General features: G+C 38.2%; 1 protein-coding gene across 1 annotated transcript in view; it reads left to right on the top strand.

The window, feature by feature from the left end:
- CLIP4 (CAP-Gly domain containing linker protein family member 4) overlaps window positions 1-16,758 on the top strand; it is a 30,794-nt gene that overhangs the window by 7,975 nt on the left and 6,061 nt on the right. The window contains exons 6-12 of the mRNA XM_074168157.1: window positions 207-300; window positions 1,197-1,358; window positions 4,703-4,821; window positions 6,548-6,784; window positions 10,102-10,237; window positions 11,221-11,361; window positions 13,958-14,041. Of these exons, the coding sequence (XP_074024258.1) occupies window positions 207-300; window positions 1,197-1,358; window positions 4,703-4,821; window positions 6,548-6,784; window positions 10,102-10,237; window positions 11,221-11,361; window positions 13,958-14,041 (973 nt within the window). The remainder of the gene's footprint in view (window positions 1-206; window positions 301-1,196; window positions 1,359-4,702; window positions 4,822-6,547; window positions 6,785-10,101; window positions 10,238-11,220; window positions 11,362-13,957; window positions 14,042-16,758) is intronic.

The following is a 16,758-nucleotide window of genomic DNA, read 5'->3' as shown; positions in this document are numbered from 1 at the left end:
AAGATTAATGATATTCACATAATACTCTTTATCACGTTCGTGCATGTTGCTCAGTTCTGCACTTACAGTCTATTCTGGCAGGCTTCCTTGTTATTAGCCATTGAAATGAATCCAGGAGTCAATATATCCGAAATAACGTACTAAGTAATACTGATATCATAGATATGCCAAAGCTAAAATGTGTTTGTTTTCGACTTGTCTCTCAGATCATTAAAAGGGGTTGCAATGTGAATGACAGAGATGGACTGACTGATATGACTCTCTTGCATTACACTTGCAAATCAGGGGCTCATGGTATTGGTGAGTAAAGAAATGTCATTACAGATGTTAAAACCTAATTAATTCACAAAGGCTAATCCCACAGACTATTAGAGCATTTTTCCTTGCCGTAGATTTTTTTTTTTTTAGTGCTTGATTTTGGCTCTTCTAGTGGCCATCAGAAAGGAAGACACAGAACTGTAGTGCAGTTATGTCTGTGGCAGTTTGGGAGTGAGTTAGTCGTATAGGTATTGCAAACAATGGTACTAGCATAAACATATATTTAATGTAGCAAAGGCTGTTTCAGACTGAGCTGCAAACTGTGACGGTTTTAAGCTTTTGACAGTTTTCTTACTTGAGTGAAAATAGAACATTTAGGTGACTGGCAGTTCTTTTTTTTTTTTTTCTTTCACCCTGATCATCTCGGAAGAAAACAATAATCTTTGTTTGTGTTATTGTGATCATAAGTGCTGGAAATAAGAGCATATTTAACTCTGTTTGAGCGCCCCTATTACCTTTTCTGTGGCGCGCTATGTTTTTGTCGACCCAAACTCAGTTCTTTGAATTTGAACAAAGTTTCTGAGTGAGGTCTGGCATAAGTTAGCGTTTCTGGTGTTGGTACATCTTTTAACATAAACTTCAGCATTGTGGCATGTAATTTTTTTTCTTCTATCAGATACTAAAATCCCTGGTTTTGATGGGTGACATATTACATTGTTTACATTAGGAATAAACAGACAGCGTTATTATATACTATAGTAGAGATTTCAGCCCTTTATGGAAAGGCAAAGATTTCTGTATGCTAATCCTAAGAAGAAAGGCATAATAATTGCTCTGCTGTGAGCTTTAGAGGTTTAATGTACATTATGTGTGAATGTACATGTTTTTTTGAGGTCAAATAAATCTCTAATGCATATTCTACAAAACTTACCTTGCAGGTGATGTTGAAACCGCTGTAAAATTTGCGACGCAGCTTATTGACTTGGGTGCCGATAGCAGTTTACGCAGCCGCTGGACAAACATGAATGCCTTGCACTATGCTGCCTACTTTGATGTTCCAGAACTTATTAGTGTTATTTTGAAAAATGCAAAGCCGAAAGGTAGGCATTGTTACTTTTGCTTCTTGTAGTTATCTGTGTTTTGTTACTGCTCTGTTCACCCTAAGCTGGTGTGTAGCAGACTTTTAAGTGTGGGGTTTGTTTATCCATTATACATAAATAATTTCTAATTTCTTATTCTTTTAGTCAGCCTCATTGTTTTATTTTTCTGTTAACCTGTTTTTTTTCTTTTTTTTTGGGGGGGGGAGATTTAATGTCCCATTGCTGGTTTTTAAACTTGAGCTTTGTACAAGATGGTAGAGAAGTATCTTAATAGAGCAGAAAGCAAACATGTTAATTCTAAGTTGTTGAGGACTAAGAGAACGTAGGCAGAAAACCAAAGATATAAGCATTCTGGTAAATCCTTAGGGTTTTTAAGATTCCTTAAATGTTAAGAAATACGTTTGAAATGCTGGGAGAAGGGTAAAGGAGAAACGGGGATTTGGCAATGGCATGTAGCAAACTAGGGACTGAAGCAACTTTGTCATGCTCATTATTCCCACTTGGCGGCTGTCTAGAAGGTCATGTGAGGAACTTTAGTGTTTGGCATAAATAGATAATACCTTTTGGAATGAAAATATGAAGGATTGGTAATTGGAGCCCTATTTATACTAATCCAAATGGAAATACAGAAACGGTTCTGAACTGGAACCATTTGTCCCTAATTTGATTAGGACATCAAAACCAGTAAGCAATTTTAATACTAAAATTGTACAAATGTTAATTTGTTCTACTGAGTATCCTTCTGATTGTGTCATTTTGCAAAACGATTAATATCCTTTTTTAGCTAGCTGTAGCTAAAGACTCTGTCTCAAAATTCTGAAAAGCTGATAGGTTTTTGGAGCACACAAGGCTTGTTTACCATGTCTTGAATCACTGTGGAGGTGATTGTTAAACAGCACTGTTATTGGTGTGAGATGCTTAAGAGGTAACAAGTGTAGGTTGGTAACAGAAGACAGTAGTTAAGTCTGCATCCACATTTCAATAGTCTGGTCTCTGTAATTTGCATCAGCAGATTAGGTCTTCCTTCGGACCTCATTTGCATTTGGTGTTCTCATCTCCTCCTGTGTAGTGCCTACAGAAGAGGTGGGAATTTGCTCAGATTTCCAAGGAGACCACTGTGGTTAAATGCCTTGGTAGTTGGGAACTCTTGGATAAACAGATGATTTATTTTTTTTTTTTTTTAAACTTGAAAATGTGTAAAATGATTTGCCCTGTGATGTGAAAACAATTGATAGAATTAGTAGAAAGCTCCATACTTCATCAGGCAGTTTGCAGAGAAGGGAGGATGTATGTAGAAGGCAAACATACCTTGGATAGATTCATACTGAACTGGAGAAAAAATGATTGCTAATGTTTAAATAACTTTTCAAGACAGTGGTATACTGACTGAGACATCCATTGTGAAACAGCCAGTACCACAGATGTTTCCTTTTGATTTACTGCTAAACTATTTCCTTTATGACGTTCTGCAGTTAAATTCTTTATACAGATTTACTCCTCAATTGTTAGAAGAGAGAGCTGATTTGAGCTTAGATTATTAGAGGTTTTAAATATAAAAATTGTTAAAGGCTTAAGAACTAGAAATGTTGTGTGGTGCCAATAGACAATGACTGTAACCTGCATGGGATGCTAATGACAGACCATTGCAGCTTATTAATTTTCCCTGGATAGTTTGGGGGTAGTTACTGGGTTACATTTGATATATATGGATTTATTTTTGTCACCTGTACTATGCCATCTTAGACCTAGAACAAAGCTGTAAGAAAACAGTGTTTAAAAACTCCAAGTGTGAACCTTGCAAGTCTGAGGAAGTCACACTAGTCTAATTAAAAAAAATAAACCTATATGTCAGTTACTTTTTAAAATAGGAGTACATGCAACTGTGGCTGACTCAGTAGCTGATGTTGCTGATCAGTATTTCTGCAAATTGGTTCCTGTGTGTGCAGAAAATACTTATTTGGTAGCCTTATTAAGCATGGAAGTTTTGATGGTTGTGTACACAGCTTCTACTCTGGTTTAAACTGGTAACAGTCCTTTGACATTTGATGTGTAAAAGGTACATCTGGATACGTAGCTGTCATTATGATCGTGTCTTGTGGATGCAGTCTTTTTTCATGCGTGTGCCAATTAAATTTAAAATATTAAAGTTTGTATCCATATTAGTGCAACTGTAAAAATGTTAACATTTGATCCCGAATTTGTTATCTTTGATCTTTATAAAATTCAGTCAGTCTTTATTAGTATGTATAAAGTTGACGTATTTATACAGACATATAGATTTCTATATCTTCTATATATGTTGATGTTTTATTTGCCCCCAACATGTTGATTTAGTGTAACTATAGAAGCGTGTTGATACAGTTGGGATATACTTTGTTTATCACGTTGTGAGAAGGGCTAGTGGTCTTTGGGACAGAGACCGATACTGGAAAATGCTGGGAGACTGTACAGCCCTGAGGTGGAAAATTTTAATGTTCCTCACTGGTATTTCAAATTGGAATGTGATTTATGTATTGCTAATGCTTGTTGGCTTTTGGTTTGTGTATTAAATTAGATGGCATTTTTAATTAACAGTCATATCCATAATTGACTTAAAGTGACATCTTTCTTGTATAGTTTAGGATAGGAGCGAAAGAATAAATAGACATTAAAACTCGAATCCTCTAGAACAGTAATAACTTCAGAGCAGATGGAAAGATATGTTGGGAACAACTGACAGAAAGATATATTATGCTAAATCTCTTCTAGTCAGTGCAGTGCTCCATTTTCCAAACTATCAGTGCAAGACCCTTCAGAGTGCAATTCCTTGAAAACAAAGAAATTATAAAAATCACTAGCTCTTACTTTGTTTTTTGCCATTAATAATTAAATCAGTGTAAAGCAGAGGTATAATCAGTTTTCCTTTGCCCCACTACCTGCTCGCAAAGGAAAACAGCTGGTTGAAGATGCATCTCATTGTAACATTGTGGCACCTGGAAGCAATAACATATAAATATTTCTGAAACATTAATTTACGTGCAAAGTGAAAGTTACTAACTTGTTAATCTTAGCACAGTAGATTGGGCATCCTGAATAGCACCAATTTTGCAGTTAAGTTGTCAGTATTATAAAATGAATGAAAATAAATGCTCCTCTTCCAGATTGGTTCGTGGTATGAATAAACAGATGCAGATGAGGTTGATACTCTGTGTAGAATTACTTCTTATAAGCATTTAGTACATAAATAATGATGTCTCTGTATAAATGTTAACATAAACTGTAAAAATGAGTGTCCTTGCAAGGAATCTATAGGGTGAAATGTTCACGTAACAGACTTACATACCTCACGTGATTTTTAATTGCAGATGTGGACGCCACCTGTAGTGATTTTGATTTTGGAACAGCTTTGCATATTGCTGCATTTAACTTATGTACAGGAGCTGTCAAGTGCTTACTGGAACATGGAGCAAATCCTGCCTTTAGGGTAAGGAGTTAGGTTGTAGATTCACCTAAAGGTGAAAAATGTACTTGGAATAATTGAACAGTCTGTCCAGGATTTTGGTTAGCTAAAAATGCGTTACATGGAGTGACTGTGCCTCAGAAAAAATATTTATAACTTGTAGTGGATGATTTTTTATGCTTTGTCATACTTGTGTGTTGAAGTTTGTGGTTTTGTCTCACAGTCTCATTCATTAGTTCAAATAGCTTTTGAGATGTCCTTCTATTTGTTGCTTGAAGTGTCATTTAGTACTCGTTTGTGTCTTGCAACACCTGTCATGGCAGTTGTGGACCTTTTCAGAAATACAGGAATGCAGTCTGTGACCTCCAGAAACGCAGCGCATCTCTTAGCAATAAACTTAGTCTTAGCATAAGTAACTGATAATGAAGAAACATTAACTGCTCTGCCCACTAACCAAATAATAGGCCTGAGTTATAGCGTAAAATGCTACTATATGTCTAGCTACAAATCTCAGGTTTTGATTGGTTTTGGTGGGGATTTTTTTGTTGTTGTTGTTGGTTTTCGGAAATAAAGCAAATACAGTCTTGCTGTGTCATTCCCTCTTTGAGCTTCCTGTAATTTCTGAGTCCAGGGGCTCAGTTGAGACAAATATGGAAGACTGAGATAATTACGTTTCCACAAACTTTGTGAAAATTGGCAGATAGGTGAAGACCCATACTAAAGCCTTAGCTGAAGAAAGCACAGGAAGAACTTGCCATTGTAGCAGCTTGATGGCCTAACCCTGTCCTTATCGTCTGACCAACTGGCCTTGGAGTGATAGGACGAGGGGTAACGGTTTTAAACTGGAAGAGGAGAAATTTAGATTAGATATTAGGAAGAAATTCTTTCCTGTGAGGGTGGTGAGACACTGGAACAGGTTGCCCAGAGAAGCTGTGGATGCCCCATCCCTGGAGGTGTTCAAGGCCAGGCTGGATGGGGCTTTGAGCAACCTGGTCTAGTGGGAGGTGTCCCTGCCCATGGCAGGGGGGTTGGAACTGGATGATCCTTAAAGTCCCTTCGAACCCAAACCATTCTATGATTCTTGAGATAACTCCAGGTGAGCTGGAACTTCAACAGCTCTGGCCTATGGCAGGTGTTGCATGGGACATAGAGGGAGTCGCAGTCACTGCTCTCTGGGAATGGGAAGTGTTTGGAAGGGACTCTGTCTTGAATTCATCTCTCATCTGTATCTAAATAAACCCAGATTTATGCAGGTATTTATGTGAGACATCAACTTTGTGTATTCTATACGTGCAACATATATGCAACTCAATTATAAGTCCATCTTACATTTGAAATAAGCCTCACCAAGGAGTAAACGATACACTGGGTAAAGATAAATTGTTTGGGAGGTGTTAGCTTTACAGTATTGGCATTACAGACCAGAATTCTTGCTTACTTTCCGAAATCTGCATTCAGGTACACAGATACATACAGGCATTTTTTCGTGTATTCTGAGTACTAATAATGTTCTTAACATTAGAAATTTTGGTAACAGCGCTTTTGAAAATAAGACCCTGTAAATGCTAGTTTACATACCTAAGGATGTTTTTGCATCCTTATTTGAAAATGTGGATGTTTTTATACTTGTTTATATTCTAGGAAAAATATCTAATTTAAAGGCTTTAAAACTTAATAGATGCTGTGGTTTTGCCTGATGAGGTTTATCTTGTCACCACATTAAATCCTCTGCTATGTTATGTTTCTCCAGAATGACAAAGGTCAGATTCCAGCAGATGTGGTTCCTGATCCGGTAGATATGCCACTGGAAATGGCAGATGCAGCAGCCAGTGCAAAAGAAATCAAGCAGATATTGCTGGATGCGGTGCCTCTCTCGTGTGACATCTCAAAAGCCATGATTCCAAACTACGATCACGTCACCGGCAAGGCCATGCTTTTGTCGCTTGGCCTGAAACTAGGAGATCGTGTTGTTATTGCAGGACAGAAGGTACGATGAGCAACCTGGTACTACCCTCATAATTTCTGGACAGTCAGTTTGTTTCCCCCTTTGGAGATATACCTCGAATTTGAGGGTCTAAAACACTTCGTGGAATGTATGAACTCTGGATGGCAGTAGGGATCTGGTTACAGAAAGTAATAAACAGTTATGTGTTCAAGAAAGCCACTGCTATGAAAAGCAGTTTTGACAGGCACAGCCTGCGTCTTGTATCTGTAAACAATTTTTTTACAGTCTACTATAGTACATCAGGATGGCTCAGCTTTTATTAACATTTTTGGTCACATCAAAATGATGGTAAAATTTACAGATTACTTTCTGAGTTGCTCAGCTTTCAGTTATGACTGCATTTGTGAATTACCCCTGATGGCTTCCAGAAGGTGGTAAAAAAAACCCTTTAATTCTGCTTAGCCTATAGTAACCCAATTTCACTGGTGCAATGCAGCTAAAATCTTTGAAGCAGTGCTGTGCCAACGGGGTTGTTACATGGTTCTGTGGAAATACAAGGATGTAGCGAATATTGGTCCAGCTCAAATGTGAATTGCTGTTACGAAGCTGCCTTGCTAGACACGTTTTAAAAAATGTATTTGAAAAATGAAACATTGATATTGCAGTTAGTATTCATACCTTTTATTTGCTCTGATAGCAAGGGCTCTGAAATGATTTAAGAGTGCTAGAACTCTTTTAAAGATTTCAAATATTTTTCTGGTAAATATTGAAAGCATTTGTGAGCAAAATTTTATGTTTGAGTAGCTTCACCTTTAATAATTTTTCTAGTATAACTTCAGATTTGTAATTATCACAACTGACGTGTTCTAAAGTGAACTCCACTGAGAGTGCAAAGCAGCTTCCATTCGGCATTTTCATTTGGTGCATTCTTGAAATTGGGGCAGGAAAAGTGAAGGGATCGCTGGCCATGCAGAAGGCATTTTAACTCAAGTACGTACAGGAAGCCGCTTACTCTGTAAAGACAGTAAGAAGTTCATGGAAGTTTCTTCTACAGAAAGCCATTGACCAGTGAAAGCAAGGGCAGATAATGTAACTGCAAGTTGATGGAGGCTTTTTAGCAAGAGAGGGAAGAAATTAGCCCTCTTGTGTATCTTTCCTCCAAGTAAGGCACATAGCACTGTTTGTACTGTAATGGGCTTACTGTGGATGGATAAAGCTTCCTGGGCTTGTTATTTTTTTTTTTTTTTAATTGAGTATGCTATTACAGTGTTTCTTAAGTTGTTGGAAGCTGTTTTTCTGCTGCCAAAGGCCAGCAGAGCTTTCCAGCTAGCTTTTTTTTTAAGGGAGCCAAAGCTGTCAGAGGGCAGGTGGGAAGGAGGAATGTGTTTGTGCTTTTTGGTCTCCCTTTTCTGCATCTGCTTTCCTCCCTTCCTTTCTTTGTGTGTGAGGAGCTGTTCTGCGTTACTCCCACATTGTTTCCCACCCACATTCTCCATTTGTTTGAATGGAGAAGTTGATGTCAGCCCTGTCTTCCCCTTTCCCTTGATGCTCTTATAAATGTGTGCAGGGTGGAGCAAAAGTGAGAACAGGATGATGAAAAGGGTGCCCAATTCTTAACCTCCTTTTGGATCAGTTCTCATTTCCGGAATATGTAAGCTTGGATGAGGGCACTTGAACGGCAGCATTTTTACGAGCAGTGTTTATGGATTCCTGTTCTTGTTCCTGCTTCTGCAGTCTCCTGTTGTATCAGCTTTAATGAAGCTTGAAAGCCAAGCACAGTAGATGCCTGAGGGAAAATGGATTCCTCTCTTGATTCCTACCGCACCCATCATTCTAGTTGTCTTACAGGGTAGAAAGCTCTGCAAGCAGGTGTTTATATGTACGTGATTTGTGGTCCCTCAGCTTCACCAGCTCATGCTCTGCTAGATTATATGTTATCTGAACGGACACTCAATGAAATGTGAGTGCAGGGAAACCAGTAGCTGGAAGAAAACTTTTCTCCTGTTCCTGCCATGTTTCTCTTGTGCGAGGTGTCCTCTGCTCCTTGCCTGCACCAGTCCGAGGGCTTGTGCAAAACTGGAGCCTGGGTTTTGCCATCTCCACCTCCAGTTTAAGATGCTGATCCCTTCCCTCTGCTGGCTAAGTGCCTTTGGCTGGTGCCTGGAGAGCAGAGGAATCTGTCAGGCTGCTTGCCCAAGCTTCCTCGGGCTGAAGTTGGTCTTTGGGTGGGGAGCTAAAAAGTCTAGGTCTGGGTTAGTGTGATGTACCTGCCTATTACAATCAAATTTAAAGGAGGTCTTCAGAGTAAAAGAGGAATAGGCTCTGGGTCACGTTTGTTTCTTTACAGAACATTAAGAAAGAATAGCTGGAAGGTTTTATAGTAAAGAAAAAAAATGGTTTCTGTCTGTTTATTCTATAAGGGCTGGATTAGACAGTGAAGTCATAGTAAACAATGAACTGATAGTATTACATTCACATGAGACAATGAAAACTGAGCAACTGAAAGATCAAAGGTTTTTCTTCCTAAAACTAATTTAAAAATCAAATATAAAAATGAATTTAAATCAGTGTTAAATGCATCTCTGTTAGTTACTCCTCCCTCGTTTGGTTGAAGTGTGTGAGCTTATAATGTATATTTGTGGAGACTGAGGTCCACCAGCAAGACTGGTCTGTCTTGATATTCTTGATATACTTATCTGTTCAGAGTCTACATTGTACATATTGAAACAGCAAAGAAATGTTCTAACGTTTGCTGGCTTTTTAAATTTTGTTTAATCATAAGGAGGGAATAAAAGGCTTAGGATTTTTTTTCCAAAGAAAAAATTTAAAGTATGTTCTGAAGTTTACCATTTAACCTTTGCAATGTATATGAAAATGGATGTATACTTATATATACATATTTATACACGCAGAGATACATTTATAGAATTTTTTATCTAGTATTTCCATGGAATCTCCAATTCAGCAAGGTATTTTGCCATGATTGTGGAACTATTGGTATGGAACACACCAAAAGGTAAACCTTCTGTTAGGCATAGACTCCCATACCTTGCTGGCTTGGAGGGGTGCTGCACAGTGGTGCTTACTGCCCAGTCTGTGCCAGTTATGAGATCTGTCAATAACCACTGCTTTTGTTTAATACAAAACACACGCAGAAGGACTAAGAAGTTTTGGAAAACGCATTGGCTGGCATTGACAGATAAGAATGTTGATAATGAAAGGAAATTTTTATGTTTGTATTTCTCTGTTCTGATCAAAAGCTTGGAGATGACTTGCTGTCTCCTTTGTAATCTACACTATGTTCTCGTGGACAGTACTTGTTTAACAAAGTCATTCTGTGTTGATGCTTTTTGCTTTAGGTTGGTACGTTAAGATTTTGTGGCACAACGGAATTTGCCAGTGGGCAGTGGGCTGGCATAGAGCTGGATGAACCAGAAGGAAAGAACAATGGGAGTGTTGGAAAAGTCCAGTACTTCAAGTGTGCACCAAAACGTGGTATAACCTCTGATTTTTTTCTTACATTTTTTAAAAAACTGAATTTAAAAAAAAACTGTTGGAAGATTTGAACCTTTTGGAAGAAAAAAAAAAAACCCAAACAAATTCTGCTGCTTTTCTTTTTAGTGGTTTGTTTGTTTTATTGATTCTTTTAACTGTTCATAGTGTTTTGGCTACGACTATTTGCAAAACCACTGAAACAACCAACTAGTCAAAATTTCTGATTATTTCCTTGAAAGTGTGAGATAGCAGTCTTTCCTGTTTGTCCATCTATATTGTTGAAGCTATTTGTTTGTGTTGCAAAAATAATGGCCACGTTTCTTCACCTGCTTTGCCTTCGATTTTAAACATTCACACCTGTAGTTGTTTCCTAACTTCCAGCTTGAGATATTTTACTTGATATTTTTTGGACACTCACGATATACAAAGTTTTGTGTTTTGTAACCGTGGAGACTGAATGTTACCATTAGGACCAAAAAGCAGATTCTAATCGATAGTTTTACTGAATCCCCCAATTACTCTCTTCAAGTTGCTTGATAAGCCTTTTGTTTTCACTCTTCATTTGAGCTAGTTCTCCCTCCCCTCCAAGTGCTTTGACATCATAGCAAGCCATTATAGGACAAGGGGTAGTGGTTTTAAATTAAAAGAGGGTAGATTTAGACTATATATAAGGAAGAATTTTTTACAGTGAGGGTGGTGAATCACTGGAACAGGTTGCCCAGAGAGGTGGTAGATGCCCCATCTCTGGAAACATTCAAGGTCAGGCTGGATGGGGCTCTGAACAACCTGATCTAGTTGAAGATGTCACTGCTCATTGCAGGGGGGTTGAACTGGATGACCTTTAAAGGTCCCTTCCATCCCAAACTGTTGTATGATTCTATAAAAAAGCTCAAATTAATTGATGTAAGAGGTAGTAGCCAGAAAGTTTTGTTACATTAATATTAGTCCTTGTTCTTTTTTGGTATGTACAATTTTCTCTCTAGGTATCTTTGCACCTCTTTCTAAAATAAGCAAGGCTTCTGATCACAAAAAAAGCTCTGTACGAAGTTCTTCCATGCGGTCTTCACCTTTGGTCAAATCCAAGAAAATAGATGTGACACGCGTAACTTCCAAAGTGAATTCTGGTGAGTGTTTTCTTGTATGTTGAGAGAGGACAGAGAAACACTAATCTTCAAGAATTAGCATCGATCCTGTAAATTTTGCTATTAAAATAGTTGTTTGCAATTAGTTCATCACTTGGGATGAGAAGTCGATAAGATACTTATTAACCACACGTTCTCATTATTAGAAGTTCTCTAGCTTTTAGACTGGTACTGGAAGGATGTTGTGTGTAGTTGCTTAGTGATTATAGTGATCTGATGTATTTACGAGAGGTTCTAGTCTTCATATAGTCTATTAAAAAAAAAAGTTCACCGCAACATTTATTCTGGAGCCTTTAAAGATAATTTCTGGTTGGCTGTGATATTAGTTAAATGTCTAAACTTAATGTGATTTCATTTACTAAGGTCTTCCTCCATAATTTGAAACATCTCACTGAAGTCCATAAAAATCTAGACACTAATTATATACACCTTTATGCATAGAAATTGAAGAAATGTAATTTATTTTCTGGCAAAACGATCAAGGAACTATTTAACTGATTGTGTTTTATCTGCTAATTAAGTTATCTGAGTAAAACCAGAGGCAAATTAGAAGACAAAGTATGTCCTTGTAATAGGGCCTTCTGATTGGAGTTCCAGGCTCAGTCCCTGGCTCTGGCTTAGTCTTTTAGTGATTTATTCAAATTACTTAATCCTTCTGTGTAAATTCCCTCCTTGTGAAGTAAGAATGATGCATCTTTTCTGTCTGTTTAGGTTCCAAGGTGTTTGGAGCACAGACTCTTCCCTGCTGTGTGCAGTGCCCACCATGCATAATCCGTCCCTGTGCCTGGCTGGCTACATAATAATGTCATTAAATATATTACATTAGCATTTCTTTTGCCTTTGGAACCCTGTTTAGGTGACTCATACTAAGGCAGCACAGCTTAAGGGATGGAAGATATGCATATATTCTCATGGAATTTACTCAAACACCCCAAAACACTCCACTCTTTACCAGGGATATGCAGGGTATCGAAACAGTGTGCCAGGCTGGTGAAAGAGATGCTTTTTGGCAGCATTTTGGATGATGTGTTCAACTCTTCTCTACATAGATTGAGGGGGAAGCAAGCCCTAATTACGTATATTTACAATTAGCACAAGATTGAAGCTATTTGTAAATAGGACATCGTGCATAAAAAGATTCTCAGAACAATCAGTTTGTTAGGAGTAGTGCTCAGGAGCAGATCTAAGCTGCCTTTTTCTGTTAAATGTTTTTCAATGTTTGATTCAGTTTGTTGTGAACTGTTTGTAACTCATTAAACTGTGATGGAAAGGACTGTTTTCCTTTGTCACAAACGGTGTGTTGCAGACAGTTTAGTCATAAACCACCTTTTCTGTTTACTTTGCTGTGGGTAAAAGTCAGAGTGAGTTATGCATTATCTGCCCGGCAGAGCTTACGTCCGCTAACGGTAACCTGGAAGCTGCCCTTTGTAAGATGTTCTTGTGTTGAAAGGTCCATTAGAATGGACCCAGTGCCGGGCTGATTCACGGGCCGGAGTGGGAGGAATAAAGCTGCAGAGGCAGAACTTTGTTTTGCAGTGTTTTACGTGCATCACCAGATTATGTTTCTTTCCCTTAAACTTCACCCCTGCGATACACTGGTGTGTAAAGATCAAAAAAACCCTCATATGCTTCCTTTGTAGATCTGGTTATAAACTGCAAAGTAAAATATAACACTGTATAGAAATTTTCAGGTTTGATGTGTTTCTACCGGAACAATCCATCAGATTGATGATAATATGTCTTTTTCAAGTTTTTGGAAAAGGGATTACTGTGATCAAATTAAGAAATGTGTTATCAGTCACAAACACTAGTTTTTTGATCTGACGCCTTAATGGCTAAACCATAAAATTTTTGAAAATACAGTACATTTGCCAACCAGTTTAGTCCCGGTAGCTGAATTAAGCCGAGAGGGGTAGTTAAATAAAAAGGATGTGATTTTTCTTCAGGACAGGAAGGGGATAAATCACAGATAAGCTTATTCTTCATTGAGTTAGGGTGGGAAGCTGTGAGAAATGCAAAACGGCTGTTCACAAATTATAGCCTGTTATGGTTTCAGTTTTACAGGCATATTAGTTCATATGCATAGCACAACATTGCTGCTCTCAGAGTCAGGCTCTTAAAAATGGTATTGACAGACTTACTTCATTATTTGTAGACAGAAGAAAGATTTGGTCTCAAAACTGTTGTGTAATCTTTAATGCAGAAATTGTGAAATTATTGCTAGTGAATAGTATACCTTAAGTACTATAAAAGTGTATGTTGTGTATATAATAGATGTAAACGTTTGAAAGATTTACCTAAAAGTTCTTCAATATAAACATTAATATTCTGCAGAGGATTTGTTTATTGTTTGTCAGGATAGTTTGGACTGTTCTAATGTGCTGAGGGGTTTAACATCTCTGTTTATCCATCAAAACAATGCTGCAGTCTGGTTTTACCCATTTATCAAGAGTCTAAGGAACTGTAGAGTTGTATCCATGCATCCACTAATCTGAAAATCTGTCAAATTGCTTTTGTACATGTAAAATTATTGTTCATTGTTAGGATATATATTTAATTGTACATATTCTTTTTATAGGCCTAAATATGGCAAAAAAAGACAGTGCTTCTGAAGCCAACTTTATGACTGCTAACAGGGGAAAAACCGTACCTGCAAAAGACGGTAACTACATTTTTTAAGACTTTTTAACATCTTGAGAAAAATTTTGGGTAGGGCAGAGGAAGTATTACTGTCTTATCTCTGTAAAAGTCCTGTATCTACACTATAGAAAACAGTTGCCTTGCCTGTCTGTATTTGGTCCCAAACAGGCCGTACGCATTTAGTTGAGTAGGAGCAGGAGTAATCAGTGTGGCGGTTTGCCTGGTGTTCTCTGTTGGTTTGGTAACAGCTTCTGTCCAACACCACGGACAAGAATATAGACAAGCTCTTCAAGCTGAAAGCTGTCTCTTAGTAAAAGATCTTACAGAATTACCTTCTTAGGTTTCGGAGGGAGACCTTTTCCCCTGTGTCGTGACTGCTTAGATTTTGATGAAGAACTGTGCATGTATTCTTGTTGGAATGTTTATTCTCTCCTATATCTGTATGTTCAAGCTTGTATAATGAAGCACACATCTATCAGCCCTTAGCAGTCTTGGCTTTGTATCGTGAAAGAGTCATAATAACAAACTTCAAATACGAACGACAAAACTCTGGCTTTTAAAAAATTTCCTTTCACAGATGAATCATTCTCTGCAATTACCTGGTTTCAGAATTGGACAGTGATTTCTACTGCATCAGTATTTTGTGTGCTGGACTTGAAACATCAAGGGACCTCACTTTCAGGCGTGTCTTTAACAAAATGTAAAAATTGGGTCTCATTTAATCTTTTGTCTATAAAATCTTGGTAAAAGCAGTATTTCTTTGAAATAATTTGAAGTGTGTCTTTCAATAGACTCTTTTTGAAGAAAAGCGTCTTTTCATATCCTCAGTGAACAGTTGTGGGGAAAAGACTAGTGTGGGGAATTTAAGCACTGTCCTGTATGATACTTTTCCAGAGGTGAGCTAAAAAACTCGTGTAGACAGAGCTTTCCAACGTTTTGCTCATGGAGGGCGCTTAATGGCTTGTTCTTCAGGTTCTGGTCACACAATGAAATTAATTGGCAGTACAGTGTCTGAGTTTGATGGATGCAACTTAATGTGGTATCCACAATTAACAGGACTCCAAAGGTGTTGCAGGCTGTAAGTGATGTGGAGTGAAGCCTCCTTGCGGGATCCGGTGGTTTAGATGATGCTGCCATAAGGCAGGTGCAAAATCTTTAGGAAAATCCAACACCCAACTTGGAAAGTAGCTGGTAATTTTTTACTTTAGTTTTTTAAAATTTTTTTTGGACACCAGGGATAGAGTCTGTTCATGACACGTGCAGATGATGCCTGTCAGATAGTTGATTGGCTTAATATTAAAAAAAACCCCAAACCTCCCCCCCTGAATAACCCATGACCAATTAGAAAAAAAGGGGTCTGAAGGAGGGAAAAAAGATGGAGAGTAGTAAGGACAATTAAAAAATTATGTAGCAAGGCTGAAACAAGCAACTGTATAAATACACCCTGGGAAGGACATGCTGGTAGTAGTTTTGTAGAAAAGGACGTGGCAGTATGGAGTATTACGAAGTAAACGTGAGTTATCCATGTCACGCTGTTGGGAAAGGGGAAACATTCCGGAGTGTATATAAAGGAGTGTCAGTTGTGAGACACAGGAAGGGACCCGGGTGCTTTACTCGGCACAGGTGAGGCCTCAGCTAAAACACTGCATCGTTTTAGACACTGCGTTTCAAAAAAAGATGTGAATCAACTGGAGAGAATTCCTAGCAGACGCCACAATAACTGGAGGTATAAAACATGACTTAGGGTAAAAGACTGATGGGGTTTGTGATTGTGTGATTAAAAAGAGCAAAGATTAAAGGGATAAACCAGGAAGCTTTCAAATACAAAGAACAGTATAGCCCATTCTGCATGTGTAACGAGAGTAAGAAATCTTGAACTGTGGTAATTTAGGTTTTATATTGGGGGGGGGAAAGCCCTGCGACAGTACAGATAATTATGTGGTGAAATATATTGCTGAGGAAGTCCTGAGATCTCCTTGATGGAAGAGGAATGGATTACAGGATATGCTGGAGTCACTTTTTCTCTTCATTCTCCCACCTCATGATTTCCCACAAAATGAAGCATTTAGTGACTGGTTTAATTTATTTTAGTCTGTATTGCTGCATCAGCAGCTCTTGGTGTGTTCATCTCAAAGCAGTAGGTGGTCTCGCCGCCTGTGAATCCATCGCTGGACTGACTTCTAAATATGGACTTGTACCATTTGGTCACAAACACACACGTATATTTATACCTTGGACTTGGGAGTTGAATTTTGCCTGTTTAGTCACTATTTATCTAGTAATTTGCACTTTCTCCATTGTAGTATAGCTGCAGCTGGTCGGTAACTCAGAGTCTCGGATTTCTGTCCCCAGATACCCAAGCTTTTGCTTTGACCCACTGCATTTGCCTTTCTGCAGTTCTTTACTGTTTGGCCAAATTGGAGGATGAAATTATATCAAACACGCTAACCCTGTGTCGATATTGAGGTGCTTTGCAAAAACTAATTGAATGAAGCCTCTCATAATTCTGGAAGGTTTGATAAGCAATATTATCTTAATTTTTCACATTGAGAACCTGAGGCATAGACTCGCCTCGCTGCACCCTGCCTCCATTTTGGGCAGAGGGGGTAGGAAAGGGGAGAACTGGGGAGAGCCTTGACAAGGAAGGAGGAAAGCTGAACATAAGTCTTATTGGACAGTTTAGACATCAGGGTTTGCAAATGGAGATAAAAGTGATTTATTTCCCATTCTTATTTTATA

Source organism: Numenius arquata, chromosome 2 (genome assembly GCF_964106895.1).
Source record: "Numenius arquata chromosome 2, bNumArq3.hap1.1, whole genome shotgun sequence".
Lineage (NCBI taxonomy): Eukaryota > Metazoa > Chordata > Aves > Charadriiformes > Scolopacidae > Numenius > Numenius arquata.
Note: the sequence above shows the minus strand (reverse complement) of the source record. Positions and strands in the feature narration are given on the sequence as shown.